Below are 20,263 nucleotides of genomic sequence, written 5' to 3' on the forward strand. Positions count from 1 at the left end.
ACCTCTTGTGGAATATAAGTTTCCATAAAAGTTAAATGTTCTTCATAGAACCATAGATACTAATAAAGAACCTTTATCTTTAAAGTGTAGTTTCACACACGTCTTGAAATATTCATATCTTTGAGTAAAAACGAGTCAAAAAAATTGTCTATGAAAATACATTTATTCTCTAATCTGTTATAAATAACATCACAATCAGTGATTGCTGAGCAAACAATCAAGTGTTCATGCAAATACACTCCTATGAGAAGCATTAATACATCATTAAAAGTTACCAACCATGACCAACACGATGTCAGTCATGATTGTGTATGTGGGTACAGAAAATGTCTGTGGAAGCCATGATCCAATACAGCGAAAACAACATATTCCCAAGACATTCCTATTCTTTGTGCAGCCCCACTGAGTTTTAGAGTACAGTTGTAGCTTTATAAACATCATCAGATAGTGACAGTTGGATAGATGGGCTCTGTGTGCATGGGGGCCTGAGGAAAAGGCTGCCCGTGCACCTGCCCAAACACTGAACGGCCATCTAGGAAAGCTGGGGCCATCAGCATGGCGCGCTCTGGGGGAAGAGCGTAATTCATGTAGGGCTGATAGAACTGTGGCGCCCCCTGGGGGACTGGAGGAACATACTGCTGCGACTGAGAAGTTGGAAATGTGTTTCCCATCGGCCCGTAGAGGTTAACGCTGAGTTCAGATGGTGGAGGGCGAGCGTTTGTCATGGAGGAGCCTGAAGAGGAGGTGCGGGATGGGGTGGAGCTGTCCACTGAGGGTCCTCCAGACTCCAACAGGCTGGTCTGAGCAGCGGATGGCCCTGTTGGTCGATCGCTCGCTTTGGGTTTCACACACTGGCAGCAACAGATAGACACAACCGCACCGACCAGAACGAACGACAGGAACGCGCTCACCACAATCACAAAGGGGAGATATGTTGGAACTAGAGAGGAAGAGAGATAAGAAAATTAAACATGAGGATCATACAAATATGCATGTCAGGGATAATAAAAGTGTAATAAAATTCTATGTGTAAAAAAAAAAAAAACATTTCTGAAGAATCTAGGTCTGGGTATTTTAATATGCTTCGAAAAAATAACAAGTTAAAATTGTCCCCAGATATCAACTCCAGGGGGCAAATATTGAAATTTAGATATTTCATGAACATTTCTATTCGTACAACAGCATTCATTCAAGGGATTAAATCATTTTAGATTACTTTGCTGCAGTGTAAAAGGCAATGGTCAATAAATGTAACGTTTACTTCCTTAAATAACTTGTACACTGTCTGCAACAAAAACGCGTGCTTACATTTAAGGATTTTCCTTAGCTAACTACAGGTTACGGTTAGGTTTAGTGGTTAGTACCTAGTTATTACACAGTTATTGTAATTTCTGTAAAATGTCTGTAGTAGGCTACATGGGTAGGACTGTAAAATAAAGTGCTTCCAACATTATGAATTACACAAGTTTATATAAATACTCACCACTTTCTGCCATCTTTCTCATGTCATCCGTGTTCTCCGATTCGGAGCCAGCGTCGCAGGTGCTCTGGTCGAGGCGCGCCTCCGCGAATGTGCAGCAGTACCTGAGCACGCATGTCCCGCAGCAGTAGCGCGCGTCCTCGCCGTCGAAGCGCTCCGGACACTGGAATCCCCGGTGCCAAGAGTTGAAGGAATCCGTCCAGCCGTGACAGTATTCCCCCGATAACGCATAAGACAACGGGAGAGCGGTTGATATGAACAGAAAGAGCGCGCAGGGTACGGATGAAGTCATGATTGCGTTTGTTTAAATCCTTTGGGTTGCAGAAGTCGGTTTAAATGTGAAGTTGCAACGAAGTCAGTCGCATCTGATCTGGAGATACTGTCTTCAGGCGTCATTTATGTGTTTGCTGGACCCCATCCCCCTGCACACACACACACTAGCAGCCCCTCCTGCTCCCATCAGCCCCTCGTTATCGGTCATCTGCATTTAAATTTAGGCGGGGTTTAGTGATTGGCAGGGTTGTTTATTTGTATGTTTGCGCTGCTAATTACTGTATACAAGATATGACAAGTGGTGATGAACTCACTCTAAATGACATCATCATCTCCCTGGGTCACAAATCAAAACTTTAATCAGATCAAAATTCTTTTTTAAAGTGAGAGTAGGCTAACTGAGGACTCTGTATGGGCTTAACACCGACTAAATGTAATCAGTCTAAAATGTACAATTTAAAATAGAGATAAAAACATGTCTCTTTCACATAAACCTAAATATTAACAGTATATATGTTAGATAGATACATAGCCTAACTTAAATAAATAGCATGCGTGTCTGGAGAACGATGGAGCCTTTTGTATGTGGGGGTAAAGGTTACAGACTTGTCTGTCTCTGTTTACTTTCTCTGAGACAGGGAGGTCAATTCACTATCAATGCACATCTAAACACACACACACACACACACACACTTTGTTACCAACTATGAAACTCTTTAATGAGCAGTGCTCAAGTCTTGCTTCTGAATCAGATTCAGACATCAAGAAGTGAAGAAACAGTATACCAGAGTTAATTGTACAAAATATATCAAATTACCTGAAAAAAAGTTGTGTATTATTATTGAACTGCAACATTCTATTATTAACATGAGGCAGATTATAGGAAAATGTAGATTTTTTTAATATAAAACTTTTTTAAATAGCTAATTTTTTGTGTGGCTTTGGCCAATAATTCACTGCATAAAACAAAATCATTAGTCAGCATTCAGCATGTATATTGTTGCTAAGTGAACCTTTATTTAATGCAATCTGGATCATATTTATTAATTGTGCTTATATTTAGTCTTTTCTTGCTGTCTACACCATACCTTGTGTGTCACCCCTTTTGTGAAAACTCTAAACCTCTAAAAAGACAGTTCTTTCACTACAGGAATTCCTTTGTTTCACTAAACCTACAAACTATTCAAATAAATTCATGTTATACGTTCTATTCATTTTATTCTACCAACACGTCTCAGAATATATGTGCACATCTGTGTCTTCATTGTTCATTTCCAAATATGTCCTACCCCGTTAAAACCGATTTTACCGTCATTCAGATTTTACATCTTTGACTGTATCCAAAAAAACAACATACATCGTCATTGGCATAAATCTCTGTTGCAGCTGGGCAGACCTGATTGTGTCAAGCTATTAACAGAGATTAGTCCTCACACAAAAGACAGTAAATTGTCATTGTCTAAGAACTAACAAATTAGCATCAGGTCAACAAAGCCTGTCTCCCGGTGTGACAGACTGGGCTTTCTGAGTGTGTATGTGTGTGTGAATGTGTGTGTGTGAGCTCCAGATGGTAAATGTATTTTCTAAAAAACAAAATGACTATAGTAATGTGACACCATTTGGCAGATTTTCTGGTTGGATTACAGAACTGGAAGGGAGACTAGAGAGAGAGAGAGAGGGGAGAAATAGTGAAGGAAAGAGGAAATAGTGAAGAAAAAGAGCCCGTTGGAAAGAGAGAAAGTGAGAGGAGCTGAAAGAGAGACTGAGAGTGGAATAGAAATTGGAACTAGTTTCAGGTTGATCTAAATATCTTCATTCACACCTTAATTTCTAAAACGCAAAATGTTCAGTTTACTTCACAATTCTAAAACAAATGCAATTTTTATATAATTTTATTAAAAAAAATACATTTTTATTCTAAGTAAATCAGTCGCATCTACTTTATTGTATAGTGTCTAAAAGTTTTTAGGTGACTTCTTATAACATGAAACCATTATCATACCACAGTACATGTAAAATGAGACAAACATCTCTGTCCTTTCTATAGCTTAACCCTTTTGACATGCTCAAACCTGGTATGCATTGCTCACATGCTGAGAGTGCAGGAATGACATGAAATGATATAGTCAGATGGATCTGAGGTAAGCGTTAGACAGCATTCAAATCTGTCTGCAGATTCTATCATTATCCTGAAGGGTCTGATTCATCTCTGTTTTCTTTATCTGATTCTCTGCTCGGTTGAGAGTCCTAAAAACACATTAGCATCTGAAGGCCTATCCATCAGAAAAATGGGCTGCGTCCAAAATCACATTCTCTCTGAGTACTTCTTTTTACTTCACAATCATTCAAAAAAAAGTATGTTCTATACCGCATGAATGTATGAACGTGATACATCCGTAATGCTGTCAATTTCATGGGATCTACAGCATCAGTTGCATCACTTCACTATTTACAACTTCTCTCCCTTGAACTCATTGGAATACTAAAGTGTCCATGGATGCACACTTCAGAATCTCCCTTGAAGTAGTATCATTTGCCCACTGTTTTTGAAATAATTTGAATTCAGACATAATCTTTTCACATACTGTTTATCGCGAGGAAGTGTGCATATTCGGAGGCATTTCTTGATTAAACAGCCTTGATTTGAATAAAACCCTTGCAGTCAACAATTGTTGTCATTGTGTCAGATTCTACAGCATGTGTATTTTGTGCTTTTGTGTGTGCAGGACATTGGCAGGTATTTGAGAGGGAATTTGGCTTAAGCTGGGTGAGCTGTATGTTAATGTTCTTCATTAGTGCGCCTGTTATCAGATAACTGAGCCTAAGAGTCGGGAGGTCGTTAAGGTGACAATGGGTCAAGCGATGGGGGTCCACCCCAGCAATTAGACAAATCTGGTTGGGCCACCCTGCAGGAGCAACCCCCCTGTGCTGCGTGTGTCTGGGTGTAAGTAAGGGTTAATGACGTTTCCAGATATGTTATGACTTGTCTTGCAGGTTTTCGATCTTTTAGATGCCACAGAACCCCAGACATGATAATCCTCATGCGAGGGACCCCCACACTGTACAAAAATTGAATTATCAATACGTTATGACAACATAATATCTTTCACATTGCTTTAAGTCACCAAAATAAGTTTTCAACTTTTATGCAAGATTCAACTATTTTTTTTTTTAAAATTCAGTTTAATGTAATTTAAGTTGAAATGACTTAAAGATCCAAGTTGATTGTACTTAAAAAATCAAGCCATCAACACTTTTATATTTTTACAGTGCATCCTGAAATTGAAAAGGCTATTATATTATATTTTCATGAATAAAGACCTATATGCAATTAATAGGTCTACTGGGGGGGAAATCGTATTATAAACACGAGTACTGTACTATTGTATGTATTGTTTGAATTATTTTATTTATTTTATGTATTTTTTTTTTTTTAAATAAAATGTATACTTATTATTAGCCTATATTTGTACATATTTACACTGTTTTTCCAACTTTTCAACAAGCCACCGAGCACTCTGAAAACTTCAGCTCTAGAGTCATGTCAAAATGAAAAGCCAACTTTTATTTGTTTCATTTATTTGTCCCTAGACTATTTATAACTTTTTATATAACAACTGTTAGGAATTATTTTTACCGTTAACATTGTGTTACTAAAATAATTTGCTTAATTTAGTTTTAATCAATATGTTTTTATTTACATACATACTGCAGTGTTAAATTATTACAGCATGCTTCATTAATGAACTGTTGACGACCCGTACATCAAGTTGGCGACTGAAATCTCGTTGCTCTTTGACTTTTATCGCGATATCTGCTCCCGTCAGCTGACATGATTGTAGTCCTCCTCACGTTAGGGAGGAACGCTAGCAACGTATAACGATTTCCCGAAACAAACATGTCAACCACTAGACACACAAACAGCGAAAGTTTAACGTGGACAGTTGGATGATAACCCAATGAAAATATGGAGCACATTATAACGCCAAAGGTAGGTCTGAATCTGATCAACAGGTGTAAAAGTTACTCGTGTAAAGTTGGCAGATCTCATGTAATGTCAGACTCAATAACCCTCGGTAGGTGTAAAAACATGCAGAAGGAAGCGTTTAAATGGGCTTGTTTAACACGAACCCGAGCTTTAGTATGCTGTTAAATTCATCCAATGCATTTTAAAGTTGGTTGCTTAACGTAACGCATCTTAATGAATCTGAATGGACTTTGAAGGTGTTTTCAGTTGGCACTTCAAAATTCCACTTGTATGTTTGCTCAAGGGAACCTGTAGGCAAAGGGAGAGACAATGATTCTATGAAGCTTTGCCTAAAGCAGGGGGTTTCAATCATTTAGATGCCATATGATCATACTCGTGTGAGTCACCCTGCTTTAAAATTTAAAATGTAGTTTATTGTATAAAGACCCAATTTATACTGTGAAATAATAATATTATAAACATGTCTAAAATATTATTTAGAAAATATTTAGTTTCTATTAAGTTACATTATATTTTTTTTACTTCATTTACTGAGTGGTTCTCAGTCCTGGTCATTAAATATCCCATCTACCTTATTTAAACACACTTGATGCTCATCGTCTTATTTGAAATTTGCATATCCAAGATGTGCAGTCTGGGTTGCAGACCAGGACTGAGAAGTAATGTTGTAGAAAATATGTTTATTTTGTTACATAACATTATATGATCGTTTTTAAAAGTATTAAAAGATGATTGCTGAACCTTTTTGTATTTTGTGTGTGTTTGAGGGATCAGCTCAAAGGATGTCATATGTTGAATCAGCAGTATCGCAGGAACTGTGGTCAACGTTAGCATCTAACAACTCTGGTTAGATCTGCTCTTCCCGTTCACAGAGAATTATTAGTTTGAATCTTGATCAATATAATCTTAAATTGAGCTACTGTGATTTAGCTTGAGTTTCATGTCATGCAGAAACACAGGATCTAACCTGTTCACTTTATGGAGACAATAGAGATCTCACACCTGACCAGCTTCATTTTGCTATCCTAAAGACCTGAAAAGATTTTTCTAATCACTTACTGAAAAGAGTAGTTCTTCATCAAGTATAAACGAGCAGAATACATTAGACTTTGACTCATAATAAAATGTTCCTTCGTGCTGAAGTGGCGTCTTGTGTTACATTTGTGTTTCATCGCTTGTTACTCAGTAACCGAAATGACAAAAGTGCAGAGATGGAGCAACAGGATGTGCTGACAGTAGACTTAAGAGGTTCTGTAGGATTTCCTCTCCATTGTGTTAAACATAGTCTGGATGATGGCTTCTGCTCCCTGAGGGGCACATCCAAACCCAACAGACGTGATTCTGTCTGCTTAACCCCTTCAGTCATTGGCTAGTGCTTTGTTTATTAGTAGAAGACCGTTGAGTCAATAATTCTGTGCTAATGCTTTTCTTACTGATTTTGTTTTTTGCAGGTGGAGTATGTGAAACTACTGAACAGGTACACTGAAAAGTCATCAGCTCTGGGCACTCTTTATTTGACCGCTACTCACCTTATCTACGTGGAACAAACCAACAGCACACGCAAAGAAACATGGGTAATGTAGGCAAGTGGGAACCGAATGTCATGGGCTGCATCCGATATCGCATACTCTGTTGAGTAGGTACATCATTTGAATAAGTAATCACTTCACAACTGCTAAGAAAGTATGTTCTATGTTGTGTGAATGTGTTCAGTATGAATGCAATCCGGATGTACTACATTCGCCATGTTGTCATTATCATGTGACCTACCAGAGAATTCGGACATACTACTTTTGTTTCTCGCCTGATTTCGGATGCAGCCATCTCTTCCACCATAGGGCATATGTTGTTGAGTCTTTTTGAAATACACATCTAGATATGTCTGATAACACTGGTTATATTTCAATCCTGCGTGTTTGAAGGTGCTGCATCATCACATTGCTTCAGTAGAGAAACTTCCTTTAACCGTGTCTGGTTGTCCTCTCCTGATCCGCTGTAAAACCTTCCAGATGCTTCATCTGCTGTTCCAAAGAGAGAAAGATTGTCAGGATGTCTATCAGTCAGTTTTGCGCCTTTCTCAACCAGGTACACACACCGCACACATACTGGTGGTTTGCTCTATTGGTATGAGCAAAGTAGGTATTTATGAGATTTCCTTTTTTATTTTTGAATTGATAACCCACAGAAAATCAAATGTTTAAGTATGCAAGACATGAAAACACATGAACATGACAGTGTTATTTCAGTATTATGTACAGTACTGTGCAAAAGTCTTAGGCATGTTAATATCCCCACCCCAAAAATATCCCCAAAAATGGTTTTAAGTCAGTTATTTATATCTTTTGCTGTAGTGTGTCAGTAGGAAATATCAGTTTACATTTCCAAACATTCTTTTTGCCATTAATTGTAATAATCCAGCGATATTTCTGTATGCACAAGGAGTCTGACAACAGCCAGGATGATCTGATCTCACCATCATGGAGTCCGTCTGTGATTACATGAAGAAACAGAAAAAACTGAGACAGACTAAATCCAGAAGAACTGCGGGAACGTCTCCGAGACGCTTGAAGAAACCTTCCTGCAAAGCTACAGTACTGTGAAAAGTACTGGCACTTGTGTTAAAATGCTGTAAAGTGAGAATGCTTTCAAAAATAAAATCATAAATTGAATTTATTTATGATTTAACTTCTATTAACAAATCCAAATCAATATTTGGTGTAACGACCCTTTGCGTTTAAAATAGCTTTTGTCCAGGTACACTTGTGCATAGTTTTTCAGGTAGCTTTGCAGGAAGGTTTCTTCAAGCATCTTGGAGACGTTCCCGCAGTTCTTCTGGATTTAGTCTGTCTCAGTTTTTTCTGTTTCTTCATGTAATCACAGACGGACTCGATGATGGTGAGATCAGATCATACCGGCTATTGTCAGATTCCTTGTGCATACAGAAATCTCACTGGATTATTACAATTAATGGCAAAAAGAATGTTTGGAAATATAAACTGATAGTTCCTACTGACACACTACAGCAAAAGATATGAATAACTGACTTAAAACCATTTTTGGGGACATTTTTGGGGTGGGGATATTAACATGCCTAAGACTTTTGCACAGTACTGTATGTACTAGTATTATAGTATTTATTAATATTTTGAATTTGTTTTTATTTTATATTTTAATTTAAATTTAGTATTTATGTGCATTTTTATTAGGTTTCATCAAATATTTATATTAGATTTATTTCAGTTAGCGAAAACAATTCTTAATCATTTTGGTTAACAACACATGCTTAATGAATGTAGTGACAGTGCAGAACTGGCCCAATAATTACATGCTTATGTCATTTCAGTCAAAGAAGATGAGCTTTATGCCTTTCTCTATAATCCACAACAAAATGAGGAGGACAGGAGACGGGGTTGGGAATTCATCAGTTTGGCGAACGACTTCAGCAGGATGGGTCTCTCCAATGAATATTGGGAAATCAGCCACCTCAACAAGAACTATAAGGTAGCATAGTAAACATAGTAAAGTGAACATGCATCCTGTTTAGGACCATTTAACAATAATCAGACAAACTTTTTTTCATCCACTGACCAGCATGATAAATATGTTTTAGGCAGAACCAGCAACAGTTTCAATCAAACACACTACCGTTCAAAGTTTGGGGTCAGTAAGATAAAAAAATAATAATAATTATACTTTTTTCTGGAAGGCACCTTAATATTAATAAAAAGTGTTTGTAAGGACTACATTGTTATTTGTCTATTTCAGTTAAAAGCCACACAATAAATTGATAATAATAAGACGCAAGGACCAAATCAGCATATTAGAATGATTTCTGTAGGATCATGTGACACTGAAGACTGAAGTAATGATTCTGAAAATTAAGCTTTGTCATGTCATCACAGGAATAAATTACATTTTAAAACAATAATTTTAATAAATTTTAATAATATTTCACGATATTATTATTATTATTATTATTTTATTTATTTTTTTACTGTATAATTGATCAAATAATTGGTCTTGGTGAGCATAAGAGACTGATCAGCAAATCTTGTGGACCCCAAACTTTTTAACTGTAGTGTATGCACCCAAAACTTGATCAGAATGTTTTGTTTAAAATTTGACCAATCTTTATAATTAAATAATTTATAAATTGTGTTATGTTATAATTATTTTTAATGTTTTTTTTTCTGTTTCATAGATCTCTCAAAAATGTCCCTCTGTCTCTCTTTCACATAGATCTGTAGCACTTATCCATCTATCCTTGGACTCCCTAAAAGTGCCAGTGTTGCTACGGTAACAGGCAGTGCCAAGTTTAGGAGCCGAGGGCGATTGCCTGCTCTGTCTTACTATCACAAAGATACAAAGGTGTACAAGCGCATGGCATGCACTTTATAAATGCACACAATGGCTCTGTTCCACAACCTAGTGGGCTCCCCACCTAGACAGCATTTTAAGGCATCATAGGCACACTCCTAATGCAAAGGCTATTTCATACTGTAGACATTATAATTATGCTGCCGTCTAAGACAAATGGCCAAATTCTAAGAAAGCATTGTATGTATCCTTAAAGGGTTAGTTCACCCAAAAATGAAATCGTTCTGTCGTTAATTACTCAGCTTTATGTCGGTCCAAACCCGTAAGATCTTCATCTTCGGCGTTCAGAACACAAATCAAGCTTTCCAACCCCCCATAGACTGCAACGTTATTACCACTTTAAAGGCCCAGAAAGGTAGTAAAGACATCGTTAAAATAGTCCATGTGACTACAGTGGTTCAACCTTAAAGTTATGAAGCGACAAGAACACTTTTTGTGCATGTATGAAGACACATCATGGCCATATTCAAGGATGACAATGTCAAGATGCATCAGGCTCAAATTGTAAAAGAATGGTTAGGAGGGAGCATGAATGTTGAATGTTATTTCCATCAAGGGGTGCATCAGTTTATGGTCAAAATCTTGTATTGACAATGCAAGAGTCGAGCACTCTGTAAAGTCTACTAATTTAAGGTCTGGACTCAGAGGTGGCGATCCATGTGTGAAAATAATTCTTCATGAATTATTCGTCCTTCCTCACTCAACCATTATTTCACAATTTGAGCCTGATGCATCTTGACATTGTCATCCTGGAGTATGGCCATGATGCGTCTTCCTACATGGTTGTTTAAGAAATGAAAAGCTACACACTCCATCAGTTACGGTTAGAAGAACTGTTGGCAAACATATAACATGCTAGAAACATAATCACTGCAATAATCCTTTTTTTTTTTTTTTGCCAGTCAGTCTATTTTAAACAATACTGCAAAGATATTGAATTGTCCAAAATAGTCCAATCTATTAAATACATTTAAATTAATAATTTATAAACCTAGATAATAGGCAGCAAAATGCCTTACTAGGCTTTTTAACAGCTAATTTCACACAGTCGACAGTTTGCACCATGTTGAGGACATATAAATACATCAATAGGTTTATACTGGAAAGATAAGAAGTTGTGCAGCTAACAACATCTTTGTCTGTTCTTTGTATTTTGTGTGACTTTCTTGCAGGCTGCGATCTGTCGCTGCAGTCAGCCTTTGTCAGGTTTGAACTCTCGCTGTGTAGAAGACGAGCAGATGCTTCAGGTCATCAGCCAAGCAAACCCCAACTGCCCTTTTATATATGTAGTGGACACACGGCCTAAGGTGTGACCTTTAACCTTAACCTTTCTATATACATTAGAGGACAACTCATGATGGAACTTGTAAATGTTTATCTTTAAACATTCAACCCCAACTGCCCTGGCATATATGTAGGAGTCACATAGGTGTCATGTGTAATCTTTCACCCTGTGACCTCTGATCCCAACTACTCCTCTATTTATGTAATGAGCATTTACAGAATCTGATTAGTTAACCAATAAATTCTTGTCATAGAGTTTAGTTATGCAATGTGTTTTATTTTTGTATGTATTGCAAATATTGTATATACTGTTCTATTTATTGTTGCCCATCTCATGTTTCACCAATATAACTAGAAAAACAACATATTATTTCTTTTAGTAAACCATAACCTGATCATCTGGAGAAACGTGTGCATGTATTTCTACACGTTTTTTGTCTTTGTCAGTTGAATGCAATGGCGAACCGCGCAGCTGGTAAAGGCTATGAGAATGAGGACAACTACTCCAATATCAGGTTCCACTTCCAAGGAATTGAAAACATCCACGTCATGAGAAACAGCCTGCAAAAACTGCTGGAGGGTGAGAGGACAAGCTTTTACATTTGTACTGGTATATGCAATATTAACTCTATATAAGCTGATTACGCTTGTGTTTGCAACTTTATGCTCACTTGAGTGTTGGTTGTACCTTTTAAGCAAGTAGTAGATAAAGTGATGGTTGGTTGTACCTTTGTTCTTTGCAGTGTGCTCTATGAAATCCCCTTCCATGAGTGACTATCTGATAGGTTTGGAGAATTCCGGCTGGCTGAGGCACATAAAATCTGTGATGGATGCAGGCGTGTTCCTCGCCAAGGTACTGACCTCAAATCTATAATTGCATGGAGAGACACACCCACACAAATGATCATCAAGTATTTCTGATTTACTCCGTCATTTTGTTTGTGTTATAGGCTGTCTGTGAAGAGAGGGCGAGTGTGTTGGTACATTGTTCTGATGGATGGGACAGAACGGCTCAGGTGTGCTCTTTGGCTTGCATACTGCTGGACCCATACTACAGAACCATTAAAGGCCTCATGGTAATGAGCTAGTAACCTATAACCTCTACACTCAACACAGGACTCCTATGAATTTTAAGTGCACGCTCACATTTATGTCACTGTTAGGCAGGTCATGGCTTTGCTAAATAAGTCATCAACTATTCCTGTGTAACTAACTAAATATATACTTGTTGTTCAAAATTTTTGGGTTGGTAAGATTCAAAAATACAGTAAGACAGTAATATTGTAATTTATATATCGTTAGCCTCATAGCATAATTGCCTAAGTCATTTTTTAATTAATTATTTCTTAGGCAATTATAACGATATTACAATTTAAAATGAACTGTTTCTATTTTAATAAGTAATGTGAAATGTGATGGCAATGCTGATTTTCAGCATCATTACTTCAGTCTTCATTCTAATATGCTGATTTTATGCTCAAGAAACATTTCTTCTTCTTATTATTATTATTATTATCAATGTTGAAAACAGTAGTGCTGCTTAATATTTTTTGTGGAAACCGTGATACATTTTTTTCAGGATTCTTTGATTAATATAAATTTGATTTGTTGACACTGTCACTTTTGTTCAATTTAATGTGTCCTTGCTGAATAAAAGTATTAATTTCTTTTACAAAATCTTACTGACCCCAAACTTTTGAACAGTAGTGTATATTAAAAGGTAAAACACCTAGACTTGTGGAAAATGTTATGGTCTTGACTGTCTTTTATGGTCTTGATTGAGGGAAATTCATTCATTATTATTTTATTTTTTTTACAGGTTTTAATAGAAAAGGAGTGGATCTCTTTTGGTCATAAATTCAGTCACAGGTAAGAACTTTTGACTGCTATTACATGAATTGGTAAATCATACTTAAAACAGTATCACAGCGTTTAATAACAGCAAATATAAATATTATATAGCAGTATTATTAAAATGTTAAATAATATTAAAAGTGTCATATGTAATAATTACCTTTTGTATACTATATAAAGGCTGACTTTATTAATGGTGAACTCTGTAGCCATTATTGTTAATAACTGGTCAGTTTTTTTGTCACATCATGTGCTTATTTGTATATACGTTTGTGCTCTAGGTGTGGCCATTTGGACACTGACCCCAAGGAAGTGTCTCCGGTGTTCACCCAGTTCCTGGAGTGCGTGTGGCAGCTGTCAGAACAATTTCCCTGTGTGTTTGAGTTTAATGAACGTTACCTCATAGAAATACACAATCAAGTCTACGCCTGCCAGTACGGCAACTTCATCGGCAACTGCCAGAAAGAGCGACTGGAAATGAGGTGAGGATAGAATTCACATACACGCACTCATTGATTTAAAATAAAAATAAAAATCAGTTAGCATTTAATGTGTGTGCTTTATATTAAAAGCAAATATTCTTGATTCGGATAGAAGTGAAATCAACCATACTCTGCTTGTTTGTTTGTTTGTTTCCGAGTCTTGAATGATTTTAAATGCTTTGCTTCAACATTCTATGTGGGATTTTAGGTTGCATGAAAAAACGTTTTCATTGTGGACGCATCTTCTGGAGAACCAGCATCAGTATCGAAACCCCTTGTACCGACGTACAGTAGAGAGCACACTTCTCAGACCAAGCACTTTACCCCTGCACTTCAAGTATGAATACACTCTCAAACACATTAACAAACCACCTTTCCACTTGTTACCCACAAACACAGATGGGTGTAAATGCACAACGTCACTCTCCACTGTGCTTACTGTAAACAAAAAGATAATAGTGGTGTAATACTGTTAGTGAAACCAAAATGAATTCGATGTCTGTAATGTCTCGTGTTTACTGAATAGTTTAGCACCAAAAGTATGGTAAAGAAATATCACCGATGTACTCAATCAACACAGTTTTAATGAAGTGCTGTATTGTGTATTTGTGTTCCCCAGGTTCTGGTGTGGGATGTATAACCACTATGACAGAGGCATGCACCCAAAACAGTCTGTTCTAGACCAGATGCTGTCCCTCACGCAGAAGCAGGTAGAAGGAGAAAGAACCATGACTGAATTACAGCGAGTAAGTGGGGTTGTGGGAGTTGCAGTTTTTGAGTGGAGAGGTATTTGTTTGACATGTCACTGTCTCCCTCTCCTCCATTTACAGCAGCTGGCTGTTGCAGATGGAGTTCTTCCTGATCCATCTAGACCAATCAACGCACCTGCAGAACAGGACAGTCCAAATGAGAACACTCCCACTGCTCCTGTTGTCCAATCAAACGGAAGCTGTGCTCCTTTGAGTAATGGCGACGAAGAGGAGGCGGGTCCAGGAGCTGAGAAGTGCAATGAGAAAGAAGGGGCAGAGCCTGCGACCACCGAACACGATCTGACCTCCTCTAAGGACAAACCTGTTTCTGTGGAAACAGAACATTCCAAAGAGGAGGTACAAGAATCCCATTGAGTCTCCATAGTAACAGATTGGAAATTTTTTGACTGAAACCCCAAGGAACAAATGTCCAGAGTATTGAAGAGATTCATGCAGTACTCTTTTCACAATTGAGGCCGCCTTAATAGGAAAAATTAGTGATTTGTGTATCATTGTACATGAGATTTTTCTAGCACTGTGTGTATTCTTTTACCCTATTCCCATACCCATTCCTGAAATGTTCTATACATTTTTGTGGACTTGAGTGTGTTTGTTGGCCTTTAGACCATGAGGATTGAAGCTACATGCTTTGATCATAGGCAATCAGAATAATTTATGTTTTGTTTAAATGCCATTCTGATCAAATTTGACCTTGTTTCATTGGAGTTATTTTGAACGGTAGTTTTTTAATGTCTTTCTTTTAATATAATATATGTAATATGTGTAGTACATTTGACTCTGATACTGATTTAATCTGACACATAAGCAGCTGTTGTGAGATTCAGGTAGATAAAGGGAACACACTATTAGAAAACGGGTCAAATTGATTAACTTTTTTTTTTTGTTGTTGTTGTTGCTCAAGGGCGTAGTATTATTTTTGTGGTTTTCTATATTGCAAACACTGTTTTGCATGCAAAGAAACAGCTGAAAGAAATGCTGCCGATTGAATGCAATTGAATGCCAGATTGTTAAAGCCTAGCTCTACTGCCAAACAAATAATTTGATGCACATAAAACAGTTGATGGTGGGCCTTCTAGAATATTACTTATGTCCTTTTTGTCCAAGCCTTTTGAATACATTGCATATATAGTTTTGCAAAGCAATATTGTTTTTTATTTTTTCTACTGGATATGTAAAATGAGTGTATTGCTTGTGTATGTGGAAATGATTTGACAGCTTTAGTTCTAGAATTTAAGTTCTTGAACCCTGCTATGGAGCTCCAGACAGGCTTTTCTTATTATGTGAGATGCAAAAATCAATGTTTAAAAATGCTTCCTTTATTGAGAAGCATTTGTTTACAATATTATTTTTTGATTAAATTAGAAAGTAAAAATATTAAATGTTCAGCAATAGTCAAAAGGGAATTTTGAAATAAGCAATGAGTGATGTCACTGAAAATGACAGCCTGTTGGTTACATTACATATATTTTTTAAGTTTTGCTGTGTAATTACATTATTTTATACACGCTTGTTTTGATCATTGCACTGTTTTGTACCTCTTTTGTACACCACTCAATTTAAATGGATATTTTCTTTAAATAAATACACATTTTTTGTAAAAATGTGCATTGTATTATGTAGTCGTATTATTTTCATTATTAAGTTTGTGGGGAACACATAATAGACTGTAAAAAATAGGGGTAACACCACTCATTACACACATCCCAATGGCGGTGTTTGCGCGCACAGCGCCCCCTCTGGCCGCCCGCAGAACATCTTCTTCCGCTACTCGTCGTCAGTGTTTGGCTTATTATTAGCTCGGTGAGTGTCCTTGAGACGAAAACACACTTAAAATATCTGCTAAATGGTCATGGTGTATATTCGTTGTCGTTTGTACCGTTAAAATGTATGTTTGTTTGACAGCTGGTCGGAGAGAGCGAGTCAAACTCTGCGTTATTTACATATAACGTTAACTTACTCGAGTTAAATCTACCGAGCTCAAAGCTTGAGAATGCATTTTCTTCCGTGTATGCTCAGTATTACTCTCAGTTGAGTTTAGAAACATAAAGCCTTTAAGAATTCAGTTTTGCTTGTATTTATGGGTTTTATCTCATTTGCTAGTCGGCTAACCTGTGTTGTGTTTGCTTGCTAGTAGTGCGTTAAAGCTAATGCAGATATATAAACTTCATCATGACAAAGCGTTTTAATGTTTTGAACGCTGTCACAGATCGAATTATGTAATCATAATTTATTCAATAATATAAGACAAGATAAAACAATATAAGGTTTTGTTTTTATGCACACCTGAACTTAAAAGTGCAACACTTCACGTATTGGAAGAGAATGCAATTCATCTTGAATATTCTGGCTGAAAATCTAGCCACCAGTGTTGTTTTTGTTAACTAATTAAAAATATACATTTTGTCAGTTGAAATAAATCTGAAACAAAGCAAAATATATTCAACAAATAAAAATGATAAAAGCACATAAAATGATTCAACTGAAAGTGAAACTGATCTGCTAGTGAGCTTCCAACCTGGACAGCATTTTTGGCATCGTCTATGTAGGCAGCTTTTTTTTACATTTTACAGTGTTATTTTCAACAGTCACACAAAAAACACTACAAAGACACTAATAATCTGTGCATAAACTTTTTTTTTCTCCAGAGTTCTTCTCTATGCTCCAGCTGCGACCGGTGGAAGAGGATGAATCTGCTGCTGAGAGTCTGGAGCTGAACCGAGCTGTGGCTGATGATGACCATTTCCTGTTGGCTGAGCTACTGTCACAAGAACGCTACAGGAAGTGCATTAATCAGCAGAGCGGTTGGGGTATCCCAGGTACCCCGTTACGCATGGCTGCGTCCAAAGGTACATGCGTCACCCTTGCACGCACTCTCTGATGTCACATCTGAGTTTGTTGGACACCAAGACGCATATGTTTTGTTCCCTGCAGGTCACCTGAGGTGCCTGCAGTTGCTCCTGGCCCATGGGGCAGAGGTGGACCCCCTTGATGTGAAAGCCCAGACTCCTCTTTTCACTGCTGTTTGCGGGCGATACTTGAGCTGCGTGCTTGCCTTGCTCCGTGCTGGGGCTAATCCGAACGGAAGTCACCTGAACAACAGCTCGCCGGTGCTCACCGCCGCCCGAGAGGGCGACCCGGAGATCCTCCGTCAGCTGCTTCAGCACGGGGCAGAGGTCAACGCCAGGTCAAAGGTGACGCTGTGGGCATCGGGGGTTGCCGTGTGCAGCGGGCCACTTTACCTGTCAGCCATATATGGACACCTGGATTGCTTTAAAATGTTGCTGTTATATGGGGCGGATCCGAACTATAACAGCCCGGAAGAGAAGGTGATCGGCAGGGCCACGCAGCAGAAGACGGTCCTGGAATTGTGTTTGCGACACGGCTGTGGAGTCGAATACATTCAACTGCTCATTGACTTTGGGGCAAACGTCTACATGCCAACCCTCATTATAGAGAAGAGCACCAAACAGAATGAAGCTGTTGAGCTGTTGCTGAAAGAGCGAGGTGAGAAATTTGTTTTTAGCAGTATAACATCTCTTATTATTTTTTTATTCCATCAGTGTTGTTTTTGGTAACCAAAATTATTAAGAACATTTATATATATATATATATATATATATATATATATATATATATATATATATATATATATATATATATATATATTTAAATAAATATATATATATTTAAATAAATAAAAAATAAATTAAAATATAAAAATTGGATGGAAAAAGTTTCTCTTTAAAAACTTTGACTAAAATTAGAAGTTGAAGTACTAAAATTACTAAAAGTAAAACTGAAATAAAAATAAAGCTAAATAGAAATATTAAAAAAATTGACAAAGCACACAAAATTATTCAAACTAAAATAAAGTGAAAACTAAAAATATACAAATATACAAATAAAAGCTAATCCAAAATATTAATGAACACTATAATAGTATTTGAATGATACTAAAATAGCACTGATTGCCATATGCGATTGTTAATAACTGTTTTATTAATCTCTCTTTTTTTAAACAGGGTGTCCGAAGACTCTGGCATCTCAGTGTAGATTGGTCATTCGTAGACACCTGATACAGGTGAACAAGATTCACTCTTTGGACTCTCTGGAGATTCCACCCAGGCTCATCAACTATCTCAAACACAAGTCTATGAGCAGTGCATTGGTTTACTGACAAACCAGAGCATATTCAACTGTGCCTTACTAAAGGACAGACTCAAACAAACACTGGACAGGTAGACCATACAGACATCTAGAGGGAAGGAAACAGACAGAGGGTCTTGACCTAATGACGTGGAGTCACTCGTATACAATCTCACAGACGGACCGATACACTGCTAACAAACTCTGTTTACATGTATGGTGTGTTAAACTTGAACATCCTCATGCATTAATTAGCTTCATAGTCATTCAAATTTGTAATATCTAATATTACTGTATGTAATACGACCAGAAGTGTTGTCTAAAAGAGTTAATGCTCTAGAACTATGCGTTGTCATATAGCCTTGTTCTCTCTTTTCAAGATCATCTGGAGGTTTTCATGTTTTCATAGTAAATTAAGCTGTTGTAATTAGTGTTTTGTTGATTAGTAACAGCTTGATGATGGATGCAAAATTGTTGGTAACTGTCTTATCAATCTTAATATGATATATAAAATCCATTGTGATGTACTTGTGTCTATGAATCCCTTGTTTAGAGGGATGCACTCTTCCAACAGATGCCGTATAACCTCTATTGTGCAGGTAGAGTGTAATGGAGATCATTCTGTTCATGTGAGGTTAAAGACTTCAAAAGGAAGATCAGTTCCAGAGTCTTCATAAGGATTTATGACCGGTATTGAAGTATGTAGCTTGAGGATTTCATATGTAGCAGTCTGTGCTAATGGGATATACATATGGGCTTCTGCAAGTGTATTTTGACAACTTTATTATGCTATGGATGACAGCTGGCTTGTTAGTTTGTTCATAAAATTTAAGTACTGAACGTTTGAATGTTTATCTGTGGTGGTTTTTCTTTATTTTTACATTTATACGGTCATTTGAGGTGCTGGTTTCCACATAGAGAATGTTTTTATTCATGTCATAAAATGGGATTATTGCACTGATGTGGCAAACTTAAAATACTTTAATTTAGCATATGAGGAGCTAAGATACACAATGCAGAGACAGACTTTAAAAAATACAGTCAAAAGTGGTTGCGTAGCTGTCAATGGAGGGACAAAAATCTCTCCGATTTCATCAAGATCTTCATTTGTGTTCAGAAGATGAACGAAAGTCTTACGGGTTTGGAACGACATGAGGGTGAGTAATTAATGATGACAATTTTAATTTGTGGGGGAACTATCCCTTTAATAGTTTTAGTTAACAACCCAGTTTTAAACGTTTTGATGTTAAAGACCCCCTTTCTAAATAAGGCAGTAAAATTAAATAATAAGCTTTTATATTGTCTTTGTACTTAAACAAGCAAATCTGGAAATATCAATTTCTACCCACTATTAAAGTTAGGGAAAAAACAGAAGAGAAACATTTAAATTCTATTCAAATGTATTTGTAAAGTGTTTTTCATGATTAACGTAGTTCAGATTTGGAAACCTTTGTCAACACATTAAGTTTGATAGCCTCATTTAGTAAAAAAAATAAATAAATAAGACCCCCCAAGCAACCTCTTGTGGGTCCCCAGTCATGTAAATGTTGGCAAAACTCAAATTTGAATTGCACAAACAAATACCACTGCTTTAATTACCATATTCAAG

General features: G+C 37.0%; 3 protein-coding genes across 5 annotated transcripts; 2 read left to right on the top strand and 1 right to left on the bottom strand.

Moving 5' to 3' along the window:
• Nucleotides 1–146: 146 nt before the first annotated feature.
• Nucleotides 147–1,948, bottom strand: shisa2a (shisa family member 2a). Of its 2 annotated transcripts, none has more exons than XM_079872683.1 (2): nt 1,484–1,948; nt 147–940 (listed from the first exon to the last, which is right to left on the bottom strand). In XM_079872683.1, exons 1-2 carry the CDS (start codon nt 1,770–1,772, stop codon nt 441–443), a joined length of 789 nt encoding a protein of 262 aa, XP_079728809.1. In that variant the 5' UTR covers nt 1,773–1,948; the 3' UTR covers nt 147–440. The 2 variants fall into 2 exon arrangements, with proteins under 2 accessions (XP_079728809.1, XP_079728810.1); XM_079872684.1 differs by having other exon boundaries at nt 154–940; nt 1,487–1,948.
• A 3,660-nt stretch (nt 1,949–5,608) lies between these two features.
• On the top strand, nt 5,609–16,122 carry mtmr8 (myotubularin related protein 8). Its single transcript, XM_079870497.1, has 14 exons — nt 5,609–5,744; nt 7,193–7,315; nt 7,664–7,826; nt 9,085–9,242; nt 9,981–10,109; nt 11,291–11,425; nt 11,850–11,982; nt 12,146–12,255; nt 12,353–12,478; nt 13,222–13,271; nt 13,538–13,738; nt 13,947–14,075; nt 14,358–14,484; nt 14,569–16,122. The coding sequence occupies exons 1-14, from the start codon at nt 5,721–5,723 to the stop codon at nt 14,860–14,862; spliced, it is 1,902 nt and encodes a 633-aa protein (XP_079726623.1). The 5' UTR covers nt 5,609–5,720; the 3' UTR covers nt 14,863–16,122.
• A 103-nt stretch (nt 16,123–16,225) lies between these two features.
• On the top strand, nt 16,226–18,692 carry asb12a (ankyrin repeat and SOCS box-containing 12a). Of its 2 annotated transcripts, none has more exons than XM_079870703.1 (4): nt 16,226–16,308; nt 17,154–17,354; nt 17,440–18,012; nt 18,531–18,692. In XM_079870703.1, the coding sequence occupies exons 2-4, from the start codon at nt 17,165–17,167 to the stop codon at nt 18,683–18,685; spliced, it is 918 nt and encodes a 305-aa protein (XP_079726829.1). In that variant the 5' UTR covers nt 16,226–16,308; nt 17,154–17,164; the 3' UTR covers nt 18,686–18,692. The 2 variants fall into 2 exon arrangements, with proteins under 2 accessions (XP_079726829.1, XP_079726830.1); XM_079870704.1 differs by having other exon boundaries at nt 16,303–17,050.
• The last annotated feature ends 1,571 nt before the right edge of the window (nt 18,693–20,263 follow it).

The sequence above is a fragment of the Squalius cephalus genome, assembly GCF_949319135.1.
Source record: "Squalius cephalus genome assembly, chromosome: 5".
Classification (NCBI taxonomy): domain Eukaryota; kingdom Metazoa; phylum Chordata; class Actinopteri; order Cypriniformes; family Leuciscidae; genus Squalius; species Squalius cephalus.